The sequence below is a fragment of the Saccopteryx leptura genome, chromosome 3 (assembly GCF_036850995.1).
Source record: "Saccopteryx leptura isolate mSacLep1 chromosome 3, mSacLep1_pri_phased_curated, whole genome shotgun sequence".
Classification (NCBI taxonomy): domain Eukaryota; kingdom Metazoa; phylum Chordata; class Mammalia; order Chiroptera; family Emballonuridae; genus Saccopteryx; species Saccopteryx leptura.
The window spans coordinates 247473109-247496401 of record NC_089505.1 but is presented as its reverse complement, the minus strand read 5'-3'; the positions used below and the strand labels follow the sequence as shown (position 1 = coordinate 247496401).

Below are 23293 nucleotides of genomic sequence, written 5' to 3'. Positions count from 1 at the left end.
TGCCTTGGAGAGGGTAGCCTGGAGAAATACCATAATATTAACTATCATTCTCAAGCATTTTTTCCCGACCTTGCTGCAGTGTTATCTCTAAACCCCAAAAAGTATACAGCTGAATTATACCAAAGGTCTACTTAGGACAAAAGTTAATTTCCTGGGGCTTTTTTCTAAATTTCTCCAAGTTTTTATCCACACACCTGAGGTTTATAAAATCCTTGAAAATATTGAATCTAGCTTGTTTGTATTCTAATAGGTGTGTGTGTTGGGGGGGTATCCCCGAACTCATGAAAACATTTAAGAAAAATGTAAATTAGTAGATTTGAAAAAATAGCTATCTAATTGAAATTGTTTTTTACAGACTTTGAAGGTATAAGCTTCCTTGAAACTGAGCAAGGAAAACCATTTGTGTCGGTATTCAGACATTTAAGGTTACAGTACATTATCAGCGATTTGGCCTCCGCAAGAATTATTGAACAAGATTCTCTAGTACCTTCAGGTAAGAGAAGATGATGAAATTATGATTTTAAGCAATATCTGTCTGCTTATAATAGTAATATATATCATAGAAAAGAATAATAAAACTTGGACGCTTGATTTACTGTCTACTTCTCTACTCCTGTATAGTCACATAATGTGTTTATATGATCATTCCATCTAATACCCTAGCTCCCTAGTAATTTGACCTCAATTCCAGTAATATTTATGTTTGCTAAACATTAGGCACTCGCCACCCATGGAAACACCATGAACCTTGTAAACCAAAATTTGGCATCAGAAATATGGTAGATTGCAGGCTCTGTGTTCATAGCTTCACTCCCTTTACATTGTTATGTGATTTGTAAGCCCTTCACTTTCTACCAGTCTTTCAACCCTCTCCTGCTGTTTTCAGCCCTAGATTTTATTATAGGTCAGTTGAGTCACTCTCAGTCACAGTTGCCTTCAACTCTTTGTTCTTTATTTGGAAAATCCTAAAACTAAATTAAACTTTCTTTGTTCTTTACCCTCTGCTCTGTGCTGAGTACTGCTGCAGAGCATTCTACCGCTTTGTACTGGTGCCATTGCAAACCCACATTTTACCATGAAGGGTGGACCTTGGGACTCCACCTCTGCTCCTGTGTTCAAGCCTCCTAACCAGTCACCTCACTGTCAGCATGGAAACTCCTGCTTTCTATATAAATATGAAGCAATCAGGCAATTGAAATGAAAATTGATCTTTTCATTCTATATAGTGTCCCAGAGTGATCTCCTTCATTCATATGATTAAGATTATAGTTCTGACCTCTCCCCTGAGTTTCTTCTTGGATATCCAACTGCTGGCTAGCTATCTACAAATTGCTTCAGTTCATCTGTTCAAAACAATACTTATCTTTCCCTGATAGCCCCAATCTCTGCTGTCACTTTTCTTCCTGTGTTTCCTGTATCAGTAATCAACATCATTAATAACCCAGCCTCACAAAAAAGGCAAAATCCTGGAAGTCATTCTGTATTCCTCGTAAACTCTTTCTCCAAATCCATTCACTGCTCTGTAGATATTTTTCAAAATCATCTTCTGTTGCCTACCACCACTCCATTATTTAAGACATTGTCATCTCTTGCTAGATTACTGTAGCACAGAATGTATCTGTGTCCTTGTTGGACCCTGAAGGCCATATGTTTTCATCTTTTTCTCTCCAGTACATGGTATATAGTGTTTGACAAGTTGTAGGCATTCAGTTAGTATGAACTAAAATTTTCTAAAACAATATATTAACTTACAAATGGACTAATAGTGCATCTACTCTATCAAATAAGTTTGGGTTCTAGCTCCTAACCTACAAACTTTAAAGGGAAAGGGAAAGTAAATAAATATGTGTGGATTCTTCATTTTTCCAGGTAATATGTCAGAATATGCATTTAACATCTATTATGTAACATAGTCTTTGAAATTTATCAAGGCAGTTGTCCCCATTTTTTAGATGAAGAGATGTATAAATGTTCTGTCATACAGCTGATGAGAAGCAGAGCTCAAATGTAACCCCAATTCTTCTTCTAAAGCCCATTTCATTTTCATTACATCTCACTGATTACTTAAAAGAATTCTTTGTTATTCTCTTCAAGTTTGTATCTCCAGTTGTAGAAACTTGACCAGTGGTGATTCAATAACTTTGAATATCATTCTTTTGAATATTCTAATTAATTTTTTGGCTTTTGATAACAAAGTAATAAAAGTAGATATATGGTCCCTTATTTTGCATTTTGGGCAAGAAAATAGCTATCTTGTAACTCTATATCAGGAATTACTGTTTTAGGAATAATGGGGAAATCTAATGTTTAATATTTTTGTAAGTTAAAAAGTTAATTGTTAAAAAGTAATTGTTAAAGCAGTATGAGTTCTGGTAAAGTGTTTAAAATGAAAAGGTATATAAATCTATGTAATATTATTCAGAAAATAGCTTTGAATTTTCTGTACACTAAATTTGTCATCTTTTGGAACTATATATTTAGGTTATATACAGGACTATCTTTTAACCAAACTTTTTCTTATTTTTTTACTAATACTTTATACCTAAATGTTCTGTACAAAATATTATTACTTATCCATATAGGAATTTTTTATTATATAAACTTTTTCTCCTTCACCTTCATGATCTACTTCGTCTTATGTGTTACATGTGTTTTTTGCTATAAGCTTTTGGTTATAAGTAGATTTTTGTCTGTGTATATACCTGAAAATATACTTTTATTTTTCACTTAAACAATAAAATACTAGGCAAGTTAGGAACATATCTTTTTGTTTGTTCTTTTAAATTTATAAATCTAAGACATTCGATTTTCAGATAGTATGTTTTTAGAGGTCCTCTTCCCAATATTGTTTGTCTAAGACAAGGGAAATAGTATAAATAAAATCATTCTGACTTATTTATTTCATTAGAAAAATACTGTGCTTACACCCTGGCCGGTTGGCTCAGTGGTAGAGCGTTGGCCTGGCGTGCAGAAGTCCCGGGTTCGATTCCCAGCCAGGGCACACAGGAGAAGCGCCCATCTGCTTCTCCACCCCTCCCCCTCTCTCTTCCCCTCCCGCAGCCAAGGCTCCATTGGAGCAAAGATTGCCCGGACGCTGGGGATGGCTCTGTGGCCTCTGCCTCAGGCACTAGAGTGGCTCTGGTCGCAACATAGCGACGCCCAGGATGTACAGAGCATCGCCCTGGTGGGCAGAGCGTCGCCCCCTGGTGGGCGCGCTGGGTGGATCCCGGTCGGGCGCATGCGGGAGTCTGTCTGACTGTCTCTCCCCGTTTCCAGCTTCAGAAAAATGCAAAAAAATAAAAAAAAAATTAAAAAAAAAATACTGTGCTTACAAAACTGCTGTAGACTAGGTCTGAAACTACTGGTACATGGAACTGTCAAATACCACCTTGATGTGCCCACTATGAGTTTTTGTTTTGGACTTTGGTCCGATAAAGTTTAAAATAAGTGCTTAAATTCGTTTTCACTAAGTGGAAGTTTCTTGATGGCATCTTTTCATAATCTTTCCACTGAACACTAAACTCTGCCAAAAAGAATTCTGGCAAACTTTGCCTAGTGTATCTGCCTTTTGGAGATATGACTGTGTATAATTATATTAAAAATTCGGCATAAAGGATTAGGTTTCATTTATTTTCATCTCATGTTCCCAAACTCATTTTATCAGAGATTCATATATATATGTTGTCAGCATTACATTTGAACTAGTGTTCTGTTGATTTAATTTGGACTGCTGCTACTGGATGAAACAGCAATGATCAGAAAGATTTCTAGTACAACATTTTGCTTTTTTAGATTAAGACAAGAAAGGAGGGACAAAATATGTACCCATGTTTTTAACTTGTTAAAATGCTTTTGGTTTTAAAGGAGATTATTTAAATGTTTAAACTTAACTTTTAAGATATTTTCAATATTGCCTGACCAGGTGGTGGCGCAGTGGATAGAGCATCGGACTGGGATGCGGAAGACCCAGGTTCGAGACCCTGAGGTCGCCAGCTTGAGCACGAGCTCATCTGGTTTGAGCAAAGCTCACTAGCTTGGACCCAAGGTCGCTGGCTCGAGCAAGGGGTTACTCGGTCTGCTGAAGGCCCATGGTCAAGGCACATATGAGAAAGCAATCAATGAACAACTAGGTGTCACAACAAAAAACTGATGATTGATACTTCTCATCTCTCTCCGTTCCCGTCTGTCTGTCCCTATCTCTCTCTCTCTGACTCTCTCTGTCTCTGTAAAAAAAATTAAAAAATTAAAAAAAAATTAAATAAAAAAAAATATTTTCAATATAATGTAAGATATATCTTACATCATATTGGAGAATATATATGTGTAAACCCTTCATTCCATTTTATAAGTGAAAAAAGCCATAGTCTGTCTCTAGATCAGTGAATATCAAACTGCATGCATATCTATTATTGAATAAAGAAATCATTTTTATGGGAAAAGATGAACCTTTAAAATAAAATATAGACCTGTGGTGGCGCAGTGGGATAAAGCATCGACCTGGAACAATGAGGTCGCCGGTTCGAAACCTTGGGCTTGCCTGGTCAAGGCACATATGTGAGTTGATGCTTCCTGCTCCTCCCCCTTCTCTCTCTCTCTGTCTCTCTCTCTCACTCCTCTCTCTCTAAAAAAATCAATAAATAAAATATTTTAAAAAATAAAATAAAATATAGAACAGAAAATTTAAATCTGAATACACTACAAATAAGATACACAATATGTGTGTGTGTATACTGAACTCCATAAACTTTGCTGCTAAGTCTTTATCTATTGAATACAAATTGTCTGTGGTCTAGATATTTAGCAGTTATTCCTTAAAGCAGCAAGAATAATATTTGAGGAAAGAAGCATTCAAAAATGTATTTATAGAGAGGTTTATGGAAAAGTATCAAATCAGTGCAAGTCATCTGGATACCTTTATTGGTCTTATAAAGTGAAAATCCAGATTTTAATCACACTAGAGTTTCCCCCTTCCTTTATTCTAGGTAGAGATTGAGAATTTAAAAAATGGAAAACTATCCTTTTGGTTGGGAATAAATAAGAGCAGAAGAATAAATATGGTGTTAAACCAATTCAACTTCTATTTTTAATATATCTATGTTTTATCTAAAAAAATAAAAATTTCACCCTGGCTGGTTGGCTTAGCAGTAGAGCATCAGCCAGGCATGTGGAAGTCCTGGGTTCAATTCCCGGCCAGGGCACACATCTGCTTCTCCACTATTCCCCCTCTCCCACAGCCAAAGCTTCATTGGCGCAAAGTTGGCCCAGGCTCTGAGGACCGCTCCATGGCCTCCACCTCAGGTGCTAGAATGGCTCCATCCACAACGAAGCAAAGCCCCAGATGGGTGGAGCAATGCCCCAGAGGGATAGAGCATCACCCCCTGGTGGGCATGCCCGGTGGATCTGGGTCAGGCACATGCGGGAGTCTTTCTTACTGCCTCCCCACTTCTAATCTCGGAAAAAAAATAAATAAATAAAATTTCAACATAGACTTGTTTTGTGGGGGAAACTGTGCTTATTATTGAAGGAAAATATCATTTTTTATTCCATGTAGATTAATTTAAGTTAGAATATTTTATTTTTACTAATAGTTATCTAAGTCTAATGTGCCAAAATTATTACTTTGGTGTGCATGATTCATCTGATAATTTAAAGATGGTTTATTTTCCATTAATTAGTTATCAATTTTAGATGAATAGTCCATCAGTTTTTGTTAAAAAGTTTGTAAAAACTGAAAATATTGCTTTAGACTGTTTCTCACAAATAAAAGTTATTATGAGTTATGAAAAGGAAATTATTAAATCCAAGAATATACTTTTTTACTAAAGATTCAAATTCTAATTTAAATATATCTAATCTAAGTAGAATCTACCCTAAGGCAAAGCAAGGTAGTACTTACTATACTTCAAATCTTAAGCCTTATTATTATAGCATATTTATAAAATATAATCTACCAGCTTTACTAATGACTTATTCTAGTCTTGAATTTTAAAGTAGTAACAATTTTATGAACTTTAAATTCTTTAAAACTTTTACATCCTTCCATGTTTTTTATTATTTTTCTTATTTTTTTTTTACATTTTAGGATGGCTGTCTTCTGTGTATAAACAGCAGTGGCTTGCTATGCTCAGGGCAGAACAAGACAGTGAGGTGGGGTGAGTATGTTACATTGTATCATTGTTCATTAGGGAAAAGAAAACTTCTGGTATATATTTTTAAGTGCATTTATTATATTGAAAAATAAGTAACAGTATTGAAAAATCAAGAGCTATTAAAGTAGAGCAAAGATCATGTAATCAACTTTAATTCTTCTATTTCTATAACATCAATCTTGTAAATATTTTTCTGGTTAATTACTATAATGGAATATTTGAATTGTCATTGGCTATATTAATAAAATTGAGTAATTTATATACTTTGTTTCACCTAGTATTATATTACGATTTTCAACATATGGAAATATTACTTAGAATAATGCTTTCATAAAACATGATTTTCATACTATGTATAGGTAAATTAATTTTCTTTTTTGTGGTAGTATTGTCAAATTCTGATTAATAGGTTTTTTGAAGACTTTTTTTTTTATCTTTTTTTTTCTTTTTTTCTTTATTCATTTTTAGAGAGGAGAGAGAGAGGGAGAGAGAGAGAGACAGAGAGAGAGAAAGGGGGAGGAGCTGGAAGCATCAACTCCCATATGTGCCTTGACCAGGCAAGCCCAGGGTTTCGAACCTGCGACCTCAGCATTTCCAGGTCGACGCATTATCCACTGCTCCACCACAGGTCAGGCTTTTGAAGACTTTTGAGTCTAAAATGAATTAACTTCATCTAGTTACAAATGCCTTATGCAAAAGCATATGACCCCTTACAAAATATGGGAAGGAAAATTCTCTCTTCTTTGAATTCATAGTGCTTTGCAGTCTACAGAAGTACTTAACACATTTATTATTTGAGATTTATATTAGCTCCTTGATAGGGGAAGAGTGAACAGACAATCCATCTTTGAGTAGATAGAAGAGGTGTTAAGCCCTGGCCGGTTGGCTCAGTGGTAGAGCGTCGGCCTGGTGTGCAGAAGTCCCGGGTTCGATTCCCGGCCAGGGCACACAGGAGAAGCGCCCATCTGCTTCTCCACCCCTCCCCCTCTCCTTCCTCTCTGTCTCTCTTCCCCTCCCGCAGCCAAGGCTCCATTGGAGCAAAGATGGCCCGGGCGCTGGGGATGGCTCCTTGGCCTCTGCCCCAGGCGCTAGAGTGGCTCTGGTCACGACAGAGCGATGCCCCGGAGGGGCAGAGCATCGCCCCCTGGTGGATAGAGCGTCGCCCCCTGGTGGGCGTGCCAGGTGGATCCCGGTGGGGCGCATGCGGGAGTCTGTCTGTCTGTCTCTTCCTGTTTCCAGCTTCAGAAAAATACAAAAAAAAAAAAAGAAGAGGCGTTAAAATATTTTTTTACTCCCAATTCCTTTTAACCCATTTTTATATTCCAAAGGACTTTCTAAAATAATGGCCTAGTTATGTTTGTATCATAACAGTAAGTGTATGAAAGTGTTATATGAACTCATGATAATGATTACACTGGGGAACATTTTTTTTTTCATTTTCTGTTGCATGAGGTTTTGAACTGTTTCTATATATTTCTGCATCGCTGATTCCAAATCTGAAATCTGTTTTTTGGTGTTGCTCTAGTTTTTATGCAATTTTAATTTCTCTTTGTTACAGATAATGGCATGCATTGGTTTTTAAATTGGAGTTAAAGGGCAATGACTCTTGGATTGAACATAACCACTAGGCAATTAATGTTTTACAAACATCACATTTACATAATTTTAGTTGTTTTTAAATGTAAAAAATTATTATCTGATAAAAACACCCTCTTATTTTGTTTTAAGATTCAATCATGGCTTCTTCGAGTAGGCATAAATGTAAGAATAGTCCTGACACCTTCTGTTATATATGTGGCTGTTACACACTTCAGCGTCAAAGGCGCAGTATTTCATCATTTGTGACACATGCATATATTGCCTATTTTCAAGTTCCCCTTGGCGATCAAGACAAGAATTGGGCTCCTCATATTATGTGTCATAATTGTGAGGAAATGCTTCGTGACTAGACAAAAGGTAAACACAAAGGAATGCCTTTTGGTATTTCCATGGTTTGGCGTGAACCTAAGGACCACAGCAGTGACTGTTACTTCTGTCTGATCCATACAAAGGGCATTGGCAAGAAAAAACGGCATATGATCGCATATCCTAATATCCCTTCAGCAATACGACCTATCCCACACTCTGAGACATTCCCAGTTCCAGTTTTCAATGGTTTTATTTCTTCTAAAGACAAAGAAAGTGAACATGGTGATCAAATATATTTTGATAAGATGCATGAGGAAATGGTTGTAGAATCTGAAGGGTCTTCTTCTGATGCCAAGCAGTCATTAACCCCTCAGCAGTTTAGCCAACCCAAATTGAATGACTTAGTAAGAGATTTGGGCCTGTCAAAGAAAGCAGCTGAGTTATTCGCCTCTAGGCTTCAAGAAAAGAATATACTTTACCGGTCAGCTAAAGTATCCCATTTCAGGAAGCGTGAACAAATTTTTGTGGACTTTTTTTCCAAAGACAAACACTTTGTTTAATGTCATGATATCAGTAGTCTTCTCAGCCAGCTAGGTGTTACCACTTACAGTCCAACAGAATGGCAGCTATTTCTTGACAGCTCTAAACAGAGTCTGAAATGTGTTCTCCTACACATCGGTAATGTTTATGCTGCGGTTCCAATTGGTTATTCAACTTATCTGTGAGATTATGACATAAAAATTGTCCTCGACATTCTGAAGTATGAGGAGCATAACTGGATCATTTGTGTGGATCTTAAAATGGTAAATTTCCTGCTAGGACAACAGAGAGATTTCACGAAGTATCCTTGCTTTCTATTGATATGTTTGTGAGACAGCCGAGCTTGGGAGAAACACTGAACACAGAAGGAGTAGCTGAAACGTGAAGCTCTGGAAGTAGGGATGCAAAATATTGTGAATGAACCTATAGTTATATTATTTCTGCTTTTCCTGCCTTGTCTTTTGAGAAGATAAAAACAGGTGTATTCAATGGACCTCAAATTCGAACCCTCATACATGATGAAGAATTTGCCAGGAAGATGAATAAGGAGGAGAAAGCAGCATGGCAGTCTTTTGTGGCAGTTACAAAGAACTTCCTTGGCAACAAAAAAGCAGAAAACTATAAACTTCTGGTTCAAAGGACGCTGTTGGCTTTCCACAACATTGGATGTAACATGAGCGTTAAGATTCACTTCCTGAACAGTCATCTTGATAAGTTTCCCGAAAATCTTGGAGCTGTTAGTTATGAGCAGACTACTGCTAGAGCATCAAACAAGATTGTCCTTAACAAGTATACAAACGCAAGAGCTACAAACGCAAATTTTTGCCTGAATAGAATTTAAATAAGTTCTGCGCAAATTTTATGATTAAAATAAGTGTTTTAATATGTTCGATTTTGAAATTGTAGACAAATTCTGATGCAATTATATCTTTTAGTATATTAGTGTATTTACTGCATTATATAAATTATTATTTTCACAAAGATGATGCCCAAGAAGACATTCTACTTCATTATGCTAAACTAAATGTTGAAAATTTTACAATAAGATGAAAATATAAAATCTTAAATTGCAAAAAAACTGTAGCTTACAGAGAAAAACTAATGTCAGATTTGAGATCAGCGCACTCGAATTAGGCAAGAAAAGTGTTTTTGTGGATGCAACAAAAATTTTGTTCCCCAGTGTTATGAGATTATCCAGGGTTCTTAGTTCTACTTTATTTCATTTATATCCCATCTTTTTCCAAAACATATTCACAGCATATTTATCTTGCACAAACAATAAGATTGTTGAAACAAATAATAAAAACTAAAAATGAAAGTTAATTTTTTTTGAGAGAGAGAGAGAGAAACAAGGACAAACAGGAAGGAAAAGATGAGAAGCATCAGCTCATAGTTGCGGCACCTTAGTCATTCACTGATTGCTTTCTCATATGTACCTTGACTGGGGGGCTACAGTAGGAGTATATGACCCCTTGCTCAAGCCAGCAACCTCGGGATTTTGAACCTTGGTCCTCAGCATCCCAGATCGACGCTTTATCCACTGCGCCACTGCCTGGTCAAGCGAAAGTTAATTCTTTAATGGAATTCAGATTGAATTCCATTTGAAACATTTTTAATGAATGAAATACTTTATAAATCATTCTATTTTTTAATATTTAGTTTGTAAATGTTGGAAAAACTTGGAAGTTTTTCATTTTTAAAATATTTTTTTGTCTGTATCTTTACTGAGTTCAATATAGAGTCTCGCCTAAGGACTAAGCTAGAATAAGTAGTGTCCACAGATTTGGACACTTGCTTTCTCCTGCAGTACTACTAAAGTGAGGACTAGATTTAATCAATGCATTCTTATTTTTATCTACACCAAAAAGTGTTTGTTTTTTAAATTTAGTAGCAAGTTTTTCTGTTCTTTTTAACTGACAATTCTTTTTTCAATCAGTTGCCTATTTCCTATGAGATTTTGTTTTATGTATATTTGTAGGCCTCAAGAAATCAATAAAGAAGAACTAGAAGCAAATAGCATGAGATGTGGTAGAAAACTTACCAAAGATGGTGAAGTAAGTATGGGTCGTGATTCTTAATAATTATACAAACTGTTCAGCTATTAGTGCAAATACATTTTCAATTATAATTATGACACCTTTCATACCTCAGAAGAGCTTTTATGATCTAGTTTCTGTAGCATGATCTGGACAAGAAGTTATTCAGTGGTGATTAAGATTATTCGGCCTGGCATCGGAGTGTTGAACTTTTTGGGTCCAGATAAAAGATGTAAGAGGATTCCTCTGCAATGCAGAAATTAAGATAAATAAACATTTATATGAGACCTGTGACATAGTCTTAAAAGTGATTCTGTTTTACAATTACCTAAATTAAAGACATTCAAAACCCTTTAATTGCTACCCACATCAAGAATTACATTTTTCATTACCACCCAATATAAATGTATATAAATGAAAAAAAATGTACTATGGAGCAATACTGCTGCTGTGTCCAAAGATCCTATTTTCTTTTTTATTTTATTTTATTTAGAAAATTAAATTTAACAGGGTGATACAAAGATCCTATTTTCTATTTGATTATTTTTAAAGCTGATTGTGAATCATTAAATTGATTTTACAATCCACGATGAGCCATGAACTATATTTTGAAAAACTTGACTCCCTTCAAAAATCTCCATTTCAAGCATACTATTTTTAAATTTCCTCCTATTATCTTTCTGGAACTCTCCCTTGAGTACCTGACTCCCAACAATTTATTTTTATCTCTACTGGGATGTATTGTTCTTACCTTTTTACCATCACCCTCTCACCACATCCCTAATTCTTTCTTGACTTGACTTACATTTTATGTTCCATCTTAAAATTGGACCCTTGGCTTGTAATCTTAATGTCCCTCTGTCAAATTCACCTTGTTAAACTCCAATTCTTGTTACATCCCCACTTTCCATATACTCGATGCCATGCTGGCTTCCAAACAGATGAATGTGATTAAAGAAAAACACCACACCCTCGCAGGTGTAAATGTAAATGTCAAGCAGGGCTTTAGTGTTGCATAGTGATCCTTCTAAATTTCCCTAGTGAATTTATCTTCCAACTCTTTGAGTACCTCTTATCCCTTCTCAAAAGGGTGGTGCTACTACCCTCACTCTTACTAATGGCCTTGCCTCTTTATTCATTTGGAAAATAAAATCGAGGAAGAGAATCTCTACATCCTCCTACCAATAATTCTACCACTCTAGCTGCATCTGTAGATATGAACCGTGCTTTCCCTCCTATTAGAATAGATCAGGGGTCCCCAAACTTTTTACACAGGGGGCCAGTTCACTGTCCCTCAGACTGTTGGAGTGCCGGATTATAAAAAAAAACTATGAACAAGTCCCTATGCACACTGCACATATCTTATTTTAAAGTAAAAAAACAAAACAGGAACAAATACAATATTTAAAATAAAGAACAAGTAAATTTAAATCAACAAACTGACGAGTATTTCAATGGGAACTATGCTCTTCTCACTGACCACCAATGAAAGAGGTGCCCCTTCCAGAAGTGCAGCGGGGGCCAGATAAATGGCCTCAGGGGGCCGTAGTTTGAGGACCCCTGGAATAGATGAACCACCTGCGTTTATCGTAGTCCATCCCCTCCTGGGCTCCATCCCTTCCTTCTTATTCAAAAGCTTTGTTCCTACAGGTATCACCTCCTTCTCCTGTGTCATCAGTTTTTCTCTTCTACTGACTCTTTATCAGTTAGCATATAACATGCTGCAGCACCACCCTTCGTAAACCATATCTGGACCCCACATCCCCCTCTAGTTACCACTCCACTTCTCCGTACCCCTCTGAAAAAAGTTGACTGTTTGTTGTCTGAACTGCCTGTTTTTTGATGCTCTCTTGAATCTACTCCAATTCATTTACTCCAATAAACTCCAGTGAGGCTGCTGTGCCTTTGTCACTAATGATTTCCACATTACCAAAACTAGTAGTTTTTAGTCTTCAGAAAGCTCTTGGCAGTGTAACACATTTGTTTACTCACTCCTTCTTGGGAATATTCTACATTGAACTTCCAGGACTGCATACTTTGCTGATTTTCTTCCTACTGCTTTGGCTGCTCCTTCTGAGTCTTTGCTATATCCTTCTCTCTCTTTACAAATGTTGGTGTGACTGAAGGCTCAGTGCTTTGACTTTTTTCCTATCTATGCTCACGCCTAAGTGATCTCACCTTGTCCCTTCACTTTACACTGATGACTTCTAACTCCTGATTCAGCTGTCCAGCTACTCACTTGACATCTTTTCTAGAATCCTAAATGCATCTCAAATATTTCAAGAATCCCAAGCTGAACTCTTTGATTTTCATCCCCAAATTTTCTCCTCCCCAAATATTCTTCAACCTATAATTGGTTCTTCTATTCATAGTGCATAAGCTCCAAACTTTGAATTCTTCTTTCACACCACACCTGGTATCCATAAGAAATTCCTCCAGGTTCTACCTTCAAAATATATCCTTCACATGTCTACTAGTACCACCCAAGTCCAAGCCACTGTTACCGCTTGCCTGGGCTGTTGTGGTAGCCTCATAACTGCTCTCCCTGTTTTTACTGTGTTCCTCTATATTCTATTTTCCATTTAACAGCCAAAGTCATCTTTTTAAAGTGCAAGTTAGGTCGTGTTTCTTCCTTTCCTAAAACTTCCCATTAGCCTCATACCACATTTAGAAGAAATCCAGTCGGTTCCTTATTGTGAACTAGTAGACCTTACATTTTTGGCCCCTAACTGACTCTCTGAAGTCATCTCCAGCTTCTGTCCCCCTCAGCTATTAGCCTAGCCACATAGCTGTTCGTGCTATTCCTCAGCTAGGCCAAGGGTATATTTCCCTCCAGAGCTTTGGACTTGTTCTCTTTAAGTCACTCTTTCCCTAGATAGCTATCTTGCCTACTTGGTTGACTCACAACTCCACTTACCTAGCATCTCCTTAGGGAGACTTACCAGCAGGCTCCCCAACTACAAGCTCCCCTCACCCTGTTCTCTCTTGACATTTTGTTCTGTCCCCTTCTCTGCCATTCCATTCTATTCATCATCTCCTTCCACACAAACATATAAACATACTAAAATATACATTCTACTAGGGCAGAAACTTTGCTGCTATTTCTTCAATGCATAGAGAAGTACCTGGCACATAATAATGTGCTCAATAAATATTGGTGGATTGAATTAGTGGTATAATTCAGAGTGTCAAGCAAACAGTTAAAGCCCCAACTTTACTTCACCGTACCTCACCATCGTACTTAATAGTCTCTAATTATTAAACAATAGAATAAACAAACTTGTAAACTTTGTGATGGTACTTAAAATTACTCAGTTGTGTATGGTTACTTACTTAAGGTATTTTAGGGTATTTTTAAAGCAAGATAGATTTTAATGGGTTATCACTACCTGCATCTAGACTCCTAGTTCCCTAAGCTTTACCTACTTAGGGTTGCAGTGAAAAGCCGTATTAGAGAATAGAGCATGGAGATATAATGAAACATCATGAAGAGGTGACATGAGGAAAGTCTCTTAAGGAGCAGTGATTATAAAGGCTGCTTTTTTGGCTTTGCTGTCTGTCTACTGTATCTATATGGTAAGGCTTTATCTATACACAGATATATTCTGTGTGGAAAGTCTTAAGGGAAAGGCACTGACAAAATGTATGGACTCATGAGAGAGAAGTATTTGGAATGAGTTAGAGAAAACACATTTTGAACTTTGACTTGCTAGCATGATAAACTGAAGTAAATCTTTCTCTTTTGTATTTCTTAGTACTGCTGGCGGTGGACAGGTTTTAACTTCGGCTTTGACCTACTTGTAACTTATACCAATCGATACATCATTTTCAAACGCAATACACTGAATCAGCCATGTAGTGGATCTGTCAGTTTACAACCTCGAAGGAGCATAGCATTTAGGTAGGTTGAGATTTCTCCACCCTGTTCCAACTCACTCCTGAAGAAGTATAAAAAATGAGTGAAACCTTGATAATTTACACCAACAATAGTAGAACTTTGAAAAGATACAGTGTATATGAAGATGCAAGGAAATGATAAGGCTCCATTCCTATAGTGTATTAAAAGTCAAGATCATAAGATTTAGATCTAGCATGTCAGGGAGAAAGAATAGGCTATAATATAAATGATAAAGGATTGATACTGAGCTTGAAGCTAAAGCTGTTCCTTACTGCTCTTCCTAGCAAATAAAAGATCCAACATGGAAATACAGCAAGGTATTTTTTCCATGAAAACACGTCTGCTATTTTCCTTCACTTTCTGTAAGATTTAATATGTCCAATTTGCCTGATAGTTGAGCTGGTAATACTTTCTGGAGAGGATGCTGACAAATTGGACAACAGCTTAATGAGCAGATTTTTTCTAAGTCACATATTTATACTTACCTTACACCATATCCAAAAATTAACTGAAAATGAAGGAAAGACCTAAACATAAGAGCTAAAATACAAAATAACTCTTGGAAGAAAATACTGGGGAAAAGCTTCTTGACATTGGATTTGGCAGTGATTTCTATAATATGACATCAGAGCACAGGCAGCAAAAGAAAAAGAAAAACTAGACTTGATCAAAATTAAAAATTGTGCATCAAAGGGCATTATCAACACAGTGAAAAGGCAACACACAGAATAAGAGAAAATATTTGTTAACCATATATCTGATAAGGAGTTAATAACCAGAATATAAAGAAAACTCCTAAAACTCCACAGCAAAAACAGCAGCAGCAAGTCAAAAATAGGTAAAGGACTTACTTAAATTAACATTTCTCCATAGAAGACATACAAATGGCCAATAAGCACATGAAAAGATTCTCATCACCATAATCATCAGGGAAATGCAAATTGAAACCACACCTAGATATCACCTCACACCCAGTAGGATGGCTATTATCAGAAATAAAACGGTGTTGATGAGGATATAGAGAAATTGGACCCCTGCACATTGCTGGTAGGAATGTAAGATGGTGCGTCTTTTGTGGAAAATGATATGGCATTTCCTCAAAAATTAAATGTAATAACCTTAAGATCCAATAATTCTTCTTCTGGGTTCTTATAAAAAAAATTGAAAGCAGAAGGGATTTGAACAGATATTTGTACACTCATTTTTATAACAGCGTTTTTCATAATAGCCGAAAGGCAGAAGCAACTCAGTGTCCATGGCAGATGAACATATAAACAAAATGCAGCATATCCATACATTGGGATATTATTCAGCCTTAAAATGGAAAGAAATCCTGACTTACCTACATGAACCTTGAGGGTATTATGCTAGGTGAAGTAAGCCAGTCACAAAAGAACAAGTACTGTATTATCTATCCACTCACACAAAGTATCTAGAGTAAACAAGTTCAGAGACTGAAAGTAGAATAGTGGTAGTGAGGGGCTCAGGTGAAGGGAACTGGGAAATTCATGTTTATTGAGTAGAGTTTCAGATAGGGCAAATTAAAAAATTTGAGAGATGGATGGTGGTGATGTTTGGAGAACAGTGTGAATGTATTTATGCCAAGAACTGTACACTTTAAAATGGTTAAAAAGATAAATTTTATGTATATACTACACAATAAAAATGGCATTTTTAAGTTTTTTTATTTTATTTAAAAATTACATTTAAAGGGGTGACATTATCAATAAGAGTACATAGTTTAAGTCATTTTTATATCTCAGATATGTGTAACAGCACAAGCTCATAAATCTAAATAGAATCAGTTTATAGTTTTAAAAGACTTTAGAATCTTTTATCAAACAATATAGAAGACAAAAAATATTAAAGTGATGGAAGTCTTATTTAAATTAATCTGTGGTTTAAAATATTGTGTGTTTATTTATTTTTTATTTGTAGTTTTTTTTTAATCCTAGATTACGTTTGGCTTCTTTTGATAGTAGTGGAAAATTAATATGTAGTAGAACAACTGGCTATCAAATACTTACACTTGAAAAGGATCAGGTATGTTTGATTACTTTTCTGTTGTTTCATTGTAGTATTTGTCTTTTGAATCCTCTTTCCTTAATTAGAAGTAAGGTTCTTAAGTAGAATTAGCAGTTGACTTAAAGATTGGCTTGAAAGTTTTTTTGAAGGTAAAGGTGGAAGTATCATGTTCACTTCTGCATAATTTACTCCATTCTACTAGAAGTGCAACTAAGACAAAAAAAAAAACCCCACAATTTGATTTTGAGGGACAGGGAAAAGTTTTAATGGGGCAATATCTGTTTATCCTAAATATCCTTTTCAAAATGTTATGAATGTTAATTGCTTCATCCATTGTGTCCCTATGTGCATTTATTTATTTGTTAATAACATACCTTGAAGACAGTCTAGTATGTCTCTGTATAGTTCCTGAATATTAAGAGAACATTATCCTAGCCCAATGGCTTTCTAAAATACAGACATTTGTAATGTCCCCAAATGCTCGAAAGCCATTTGTTTCTTTATATTTCACATGCATGTCAAAGTTTCAAAATGTCATGAGAAAATAAACCATTTTCAAGAAGTAAAATGAAAGCTATTAAAATATTGCCAAAGTTTTTTTCTATTAAAACTAACCACCATTCCAAAGGAGATACTGTTTTATTAAAGGTTTTAGAGCCTACAGTTCACATAAATTACTAGAAATTAGCAATTTTCTTCAAACTGGAGAGACTGTCATTGAACATCAGAATTTGTATAAGGAACCCTGAAGTGATAGTTCTAGCCTCGCAAACTCTGTAAAAGCATTCTTACAGAGGGTTCTCCCACATTGTAGGAACTCTGGTGACAGAGCGGACTCTCTCAGGTGGCAGATAGTAAAGAATGTTCAAATCTGCCTCTGTTGGCATTCTGTCTGTCCTCTGGAGCTGCACGGAACATGACTGTTCTACCTGGAACTTCACAAAAAAATATGGTCATGTTTCAGAGCAGCCAGAGACTTAAAAAGCACTAAACCAAGATAATAGTTGTATTCCAAGTGTTTTTTGATTTGTTGATTCAGCAAACACTTGTGTCCCTACTGCATGCTAGTTTCTATGCTAGGAGTGGAGGAAATAAAGAGGTGTTTGTGTCATATAGCTTAGTTTAAGTAGCATAGTGGAGAGGAGCTCAGAGTAGCATGTGGTGTTGACAAAGAAGTCTCTAACCCTTACTATGAGGTTGGGGGCTGGTGTAGTTATTGAGGGAGTAGGAGAAGGGAAGACAACCTAGGAAAAACCTCTCCTGGAAAAGTTGACAGTGAATGGATACATGAGCCAAGCCTCAAATCATGAGGAGGCAAAGGAGCACATGTGTCATTCAAGGACCTGAAAGAGATTTGGAAGAGTTCAGTAGGACTAGAGCCAGGGCATGATGGGCTATGGGTGGAGTTTGGACGTTTTCCTGAGATCTGTGGAGATTTATGAATTAGATCTTACTGTTAACTATTTGTAACCTGATTTTTCCCCCACTTTGTTATGCATAGCTTTTCTTGTTAATAACTATATATCCACACATCATTTTTATTATGCATAATATTTGTTATTTTGGATTTATAATAATTTAAGTAATTCTTCCTTTTAGGGTTTTTTGAGGTTTTATTTTCCATTATTATAAAAAAGCACTGGCCAGATAGCTCCGTTGGTTGGAGTGTTGTCCCCAAGCTAAGAGGTTGCTGGTTCGATCCCTGGTGAGGGCACATAGAGGAACAGGTTGATGTTCCTGTCTTTCTCTCTAAAACCAATAAATAAAAAAATTTTTTAAAAAAGTATCAACTAATGAATGCAACAGCAAATGGATGTTTCTCTTTCTCTCAAATCAATAAATTAAAAGTAAAAAATAATATAATAAACAAAAAAATGTACTTACATCTTTGTATATTTTTCTGATTTTTTCAAATGATAAATTCCAAAAGTAGAATTCTTGTCAGATAGTGTGTACATTTCTTAATAGCCAAACTGCCCTCCAGTAATCCTGTCCAAATGACAGTCCCTCCAGCAGGAGAGGACCCCAGCATTAGTATATTATCATTCTTTCTAATCTTTCCCCAGTGTAAAAAGTGGAAACAAATTATATTTAATTTTCATTTCCTTGGTTACTGATATAGTTAGGTATTTTGTATGCTCATTGGACATATTATCTTGTGTAAATTGACAATTTATATTGTTTATGTTTAAATCTTTATTAAGGTGTTTGTTATTAATTTTTAATAGATTTTATATGTTAAGAGTAATAACATTTGGGCCTGACCAGGCGGTGGCGCAGTGGACAGAGCGTCAGACTGGGATGTGGAGGACCCAGGTTCAAGACCCCGAGGTCGCTAGCTTGAGCTTGGGCTCACCTGGTTTGAGCAAGGCTCACCAGCTTGAGCCTAAGGTCGCTGGCTTGAGCAAGGGGTCACTTGGTCTGCTGTTGCCCCCCAGTCAAGGCACATATGAGAAATCAATCAATGAACAACTAAGGAACCGCAATGAAGAATTGATGTTTCTTATCTCTCTCCCTTCCTATCTGTTTGTCTCTATCTGTCCCTCTCTCTGACTCTCTCTGTCTCTCTCTGTCTCTGCCACACACACACACACAAAAAAAAAAGAATAACATTTGGGATATGCTATAATTTTCTAATTTTGTCATTTGTCTCTCAAACTTCATGAAATAATCTATCAATCTATTCATTTAATAATTTCTTCCTTTGGTGTGATGCTTATTTATAATAATTAGGATTATATTAATCATCTGTGCTTTTCTATTATAAATTTTTACATTTGAGTATTTTTATGATATTTCTGAAGTGTATCAGATGTATCAATGCATTTGAAATGCCATTTTTATCATTTACTAAATATTTATATACTTGGTTTTATTTATAAACTATATGTTTTATTGATTTGTTTGTTGTAGAGACAACAATACATTGTTTTAACTAGACTAATTTTAAATTTAATTTTAATACCTACTAATACAAACTTACCTTCATTTTTCTCTTTTCGTGATTCTTCTGTATGGGGTATAGAATCATTTTGTCAAGTTTTGCTAATATGAATGAATCTTTTTTCCTAATAGTTTCTGGTGACACATAGGAAAGCTAGTATTTTTTGCACATTTTGTAATTATACATCTTACAGAACTATGCTAACTAGATTTGGATTAAATACATAATAAAAGCAGGAAAATTACTTAGAAGCTATTGTTATAATCCAGGTATGAAATGATGAGAACCTTAATTTAAGGAGGGCAGCAATGGGGATGAAGAAATGTTGATGGGTTCTAGAAATAAAGCAGTGCATTTGAAAGAATTTGGTTCCTAATTATGTATGAGGATGAGAAAGACAGTATAATTCCTGGTTTTCTGACTCAGGCAACTTGATTTATAGTAGTAGCTTTTCCTGAGATTTGCGTTAGAGACAGGAAGATGATTGTGACTTAAAGTAAGGATGAAAAGATGATGAATTCAGTTTAAGGTAGTATACTTAGTTTGAGGGCATTAAGGTAAAAATTTGATAGGTAGGTGGGTCATTGAGTCTGGAGGTTTCAAGCAAAGGCCTGCGCTAGAAATGATTAGATGAGATAACCTACAAGATCTGTGTAGAGAATATGACAGAGTGGTAACCTAGAGAACACTGGAATTTAAGGGGTGGGCAAAAAGAGTAATCTGGTGAGATATTCAAGAGCTGGGATGGGCCTGACCAGGCAGTGGCGCCATGGATAGAGTGTAGGACTGGGACATGGAGGACAAGATTTGAAACCCAAGGTCACTGGCTTGAGCGCAGGCTCATCTGGCTTGAGTACGGGCTAACTGGCTTGAGCCCAAAGGTCTTTGGCTTGAGTCCAAGGTCGCTGGCTTGAGCAAGGTGTCCCTCGCTCAGCTGTAGCCCCCAGTCAAGGCACATATGAGATAGCAATCAATGAACAATGAAGGTGCTGCAACAAAATATTGATGCTTCTCATCTTTCTCCCTTCATGCCTGCCTGTCCAAATCTGTCCCTCTCTCTGTCTTCTGTCAAAAAGAGAGAGAGAGCTGGGATGGAAGGCAATTTAGTAAATATTCTTTCACCCAGGTTATTGCTACAAACTTTGTCTAGGCCACAGTGACTCAAGCATCTAAAGGCCACCTATGCTTTGACATCATTCTTCTCTGCTATCCCTACTAACCCCATCAGCCCAGGTGATTGCCTCACCTGACCCATCATCCTACCCATTTTAATCACTTTCCCTGTTTTGGAGAATATAGAGAATGTATGTGTGTATGTGTGACACATTAGTATTCCCTGCCTTCTTGATCCAAATTGATCTTGCTGCTTCCCCAACAGAGAAGCTATGTCCAGTTGAGCCTATGTCAGTCATGCAAATGTTCCAGTTTCAATCCCTCTTTATTCCAGGAATATATACCAGAAACACTTGCCTCAGTAAAAAAATAAATAAATAAATTTAAAACTCTAGATTTAAAGTGTTTAGTAGCATATGCTCCAAAATGTATAATATAAGGAGAAACTAATACATATTGCAGAGAATGTATCCAAGTATTAAAGAAGTAGAAATCATTTCATTACTGCTTTTACCCTTATGATTTAGTCTGTTTATCAAGTTCTATAAATGGTTCCAAACAGAGATCTGTAACATGAGTGATGGTTACATTTGTGGCTCTCAGGTAAAATCAACTCCTTTGGGATTTTAAGGCATTCTCATGTATATTGAAGTAACTGAACCTGAAACTGATTTTACATGGCACTTTATATTCCAAGAGACAAATAAGATGTCTGCATTAAAGAAAATGGGAAATCTTAGAATGGGAACCATGATTGTTGGTAATAATGACTCTCCACCTTCATCCTATTTGCTATACCTAAGGGCCCTCAGAAAATGAAACCAAATGAGAAGTCTACATATTTCTGGACTCTATCCATTCATAAAATATGTAGGTACTTGATAGAAAAATTTTAATAATATTATTGAGTACTTCATATATGGCTAGCTTTGCTGAGACTTTTATATGCATTGTCTTGTGTAATCCTAGGAGGTGGGTATCCTTATTGTCCCCATTTTACAGTGAGGAAACGGGTTGACAAGGTCAGTGACTTACCCCAGGTCACACAGCTAGTGGGGGGGAGTTTTGAGGTTTGAGCAGTAACTCAGACTCCAGCTACAAGCCCTGAATCACCATACTATCTCCTTCAGTCCATTCAATTCAACAATTTGGTTTTCTGTTTGTTTGTTGTTGTTTTTTTAATATTACTATCTACTTGTCATTAAAGCAACAAATTTGTTTTGTAGGAACAAGTAGTGATGAACTTGGACAGCAGGCTTCTGATCTTCCCTTTATATATCTGCTGTAATTTCCTGTATATATCACCAGAAAAAAGAACTGAAAATAATCATCATCCAGAAAGCTCAGAAAACTGAGGATCTTTTTCAGCCAGCTTTAATTTAATGGCCCTATGATGTTCACATCTAAGGTGACTAACAGAGACAAAGGCCTTATGAACTGTACAGATAATACAGAAGACTACTCTTATCCTTATTACATTTCTATGCATACATTAAAAAAACATTTTAAAGCCAAGAATGTATCTGTCAATCCATTTCTGTTATAAAGATATTGGTTCATGCTTTTAATTTAGTATCAGTAGAAAATCACTATATATAAATTTCACATTTCTCTGCAACCAAATATAGATTTAATTTTTAGCTTAAACTTTTATCCTACCTAATGTTAATGTACCTCAGTTATCCATCTGTAAAATTATTTTTATTTGTCTAAAAGAATGTTAGAGGAATAACTTGAAGGCCAATTATAAATGTTCTTTCAATTGATGCGTTTATGGCTGTCCTTTAACTTTATCAACTGCTCTTTATGGTTCTTCCTTATATCCTTCCAATATATAGTTGTTTTTAAATCATTAAATGCTTTTTTGTGGCTTTAGAGACTAAACTGAAGAAAGTTTTTATTTAACTTAATCATTTTATACTATTTTATTTTGCTTTTAATTTAGCTTTCCTAGGATTTTAACAGCAAAAAAATCAGCTTCAGCCTTTCAAATGAACTGGAATAGGGAGAAAATCAATGTGATTCTGGGTATATTCCTTTGCATTATATGGTTTTTTTCTTTGACGTTCTGTACAACTTTATTATTGGGTCATAAGATTATTTATGTACCAACTATTATACTTTAAATATTTTAATATTCTCTAATCCTTAGAATTATTTATGTTCACATTTTAGTCGGGAATCCTATTTCCTACTTAAGCTCAGGACTTTAAAACCTCTGAATTGAGTGCCTTTGAGTTACACATTTTAATAGAAGTTTCACAGTAAATGTAAATAACGTTGGAGGATGTCATATAGAAGCTGGTAATAAACCATTAATGTAAAAATAGAACTTATTTTTGTCAAAAGTGAGATGTACACTTGTCATGATTTTTATGTTAGCCTCTTGTGTTTACTGCTATTTTGAAAATAGCCATGCTCATCATCTTTCTCAGAGTGAATACTTTTTGTAGTTACTGTATATTTTTAGTATGTTTTTTTAAATGGGAATTACTTTTATGTATCTGTTAAAATAATAAATACCCATTTGGAAAAAGAATAATAACCTCTTACATGAAATGAACCAAAGGGGGAAAAAAAAACTTAGTTGAAACCAGAATATTTTTCTTTTAACTTAGATATTTTCCAATTACATTTCACTTTTGGAATTTATTCATAAGTGTTTCTTCCCCAGTAATAT

At 35.7% G+C, this 23293-nt stretch overlaps 1 protein-coding gene across 4 annotated transcripts in view; it reads left to right on the top strand.

Annotated features, from left to right (window-relative positions):
• GMCL1 (germ cell-less 1, spermatogenesis associated) overlaps positions 1-23028 on the top strand; it is a 47284-nt gene extending 24256 nt beyond the window's left edge. The window contains exons 9-14 of one of the 4 annotated variants that reach the window (XR_010750405.1): positions 356-493; positions 6083-6152; positions 10576-10651; positions 14389-14534; positions 16470-16574; positions 21840-21977. Coding sequence is in view for 3 of the 4 variants with exons in the window: in XM_066378079.1 (XP_066234176.1) it covers positions 356-493; positions 6083-6152; positions 10576-10651; positions 14389-14534; positions 16487-16574; positions 21840-21968 (647 nt within the window). In the remaining variant the exon portion in view is untranslated. Of the gene's footprint in view, positions 1-355; positions 494-6082; positions 6153-10575; positions 10652-14388; positions 14535-16469; positions 16575-21839 lie in introns of all 4 variants that reach the window. The other 3 variants (XM_066378079.1, XM_066378080.1, XM_066378081.1) reach the window with 3 other exon arrangements.
• Positions 23029-23293: the final 265 nt, after the last annotated feature.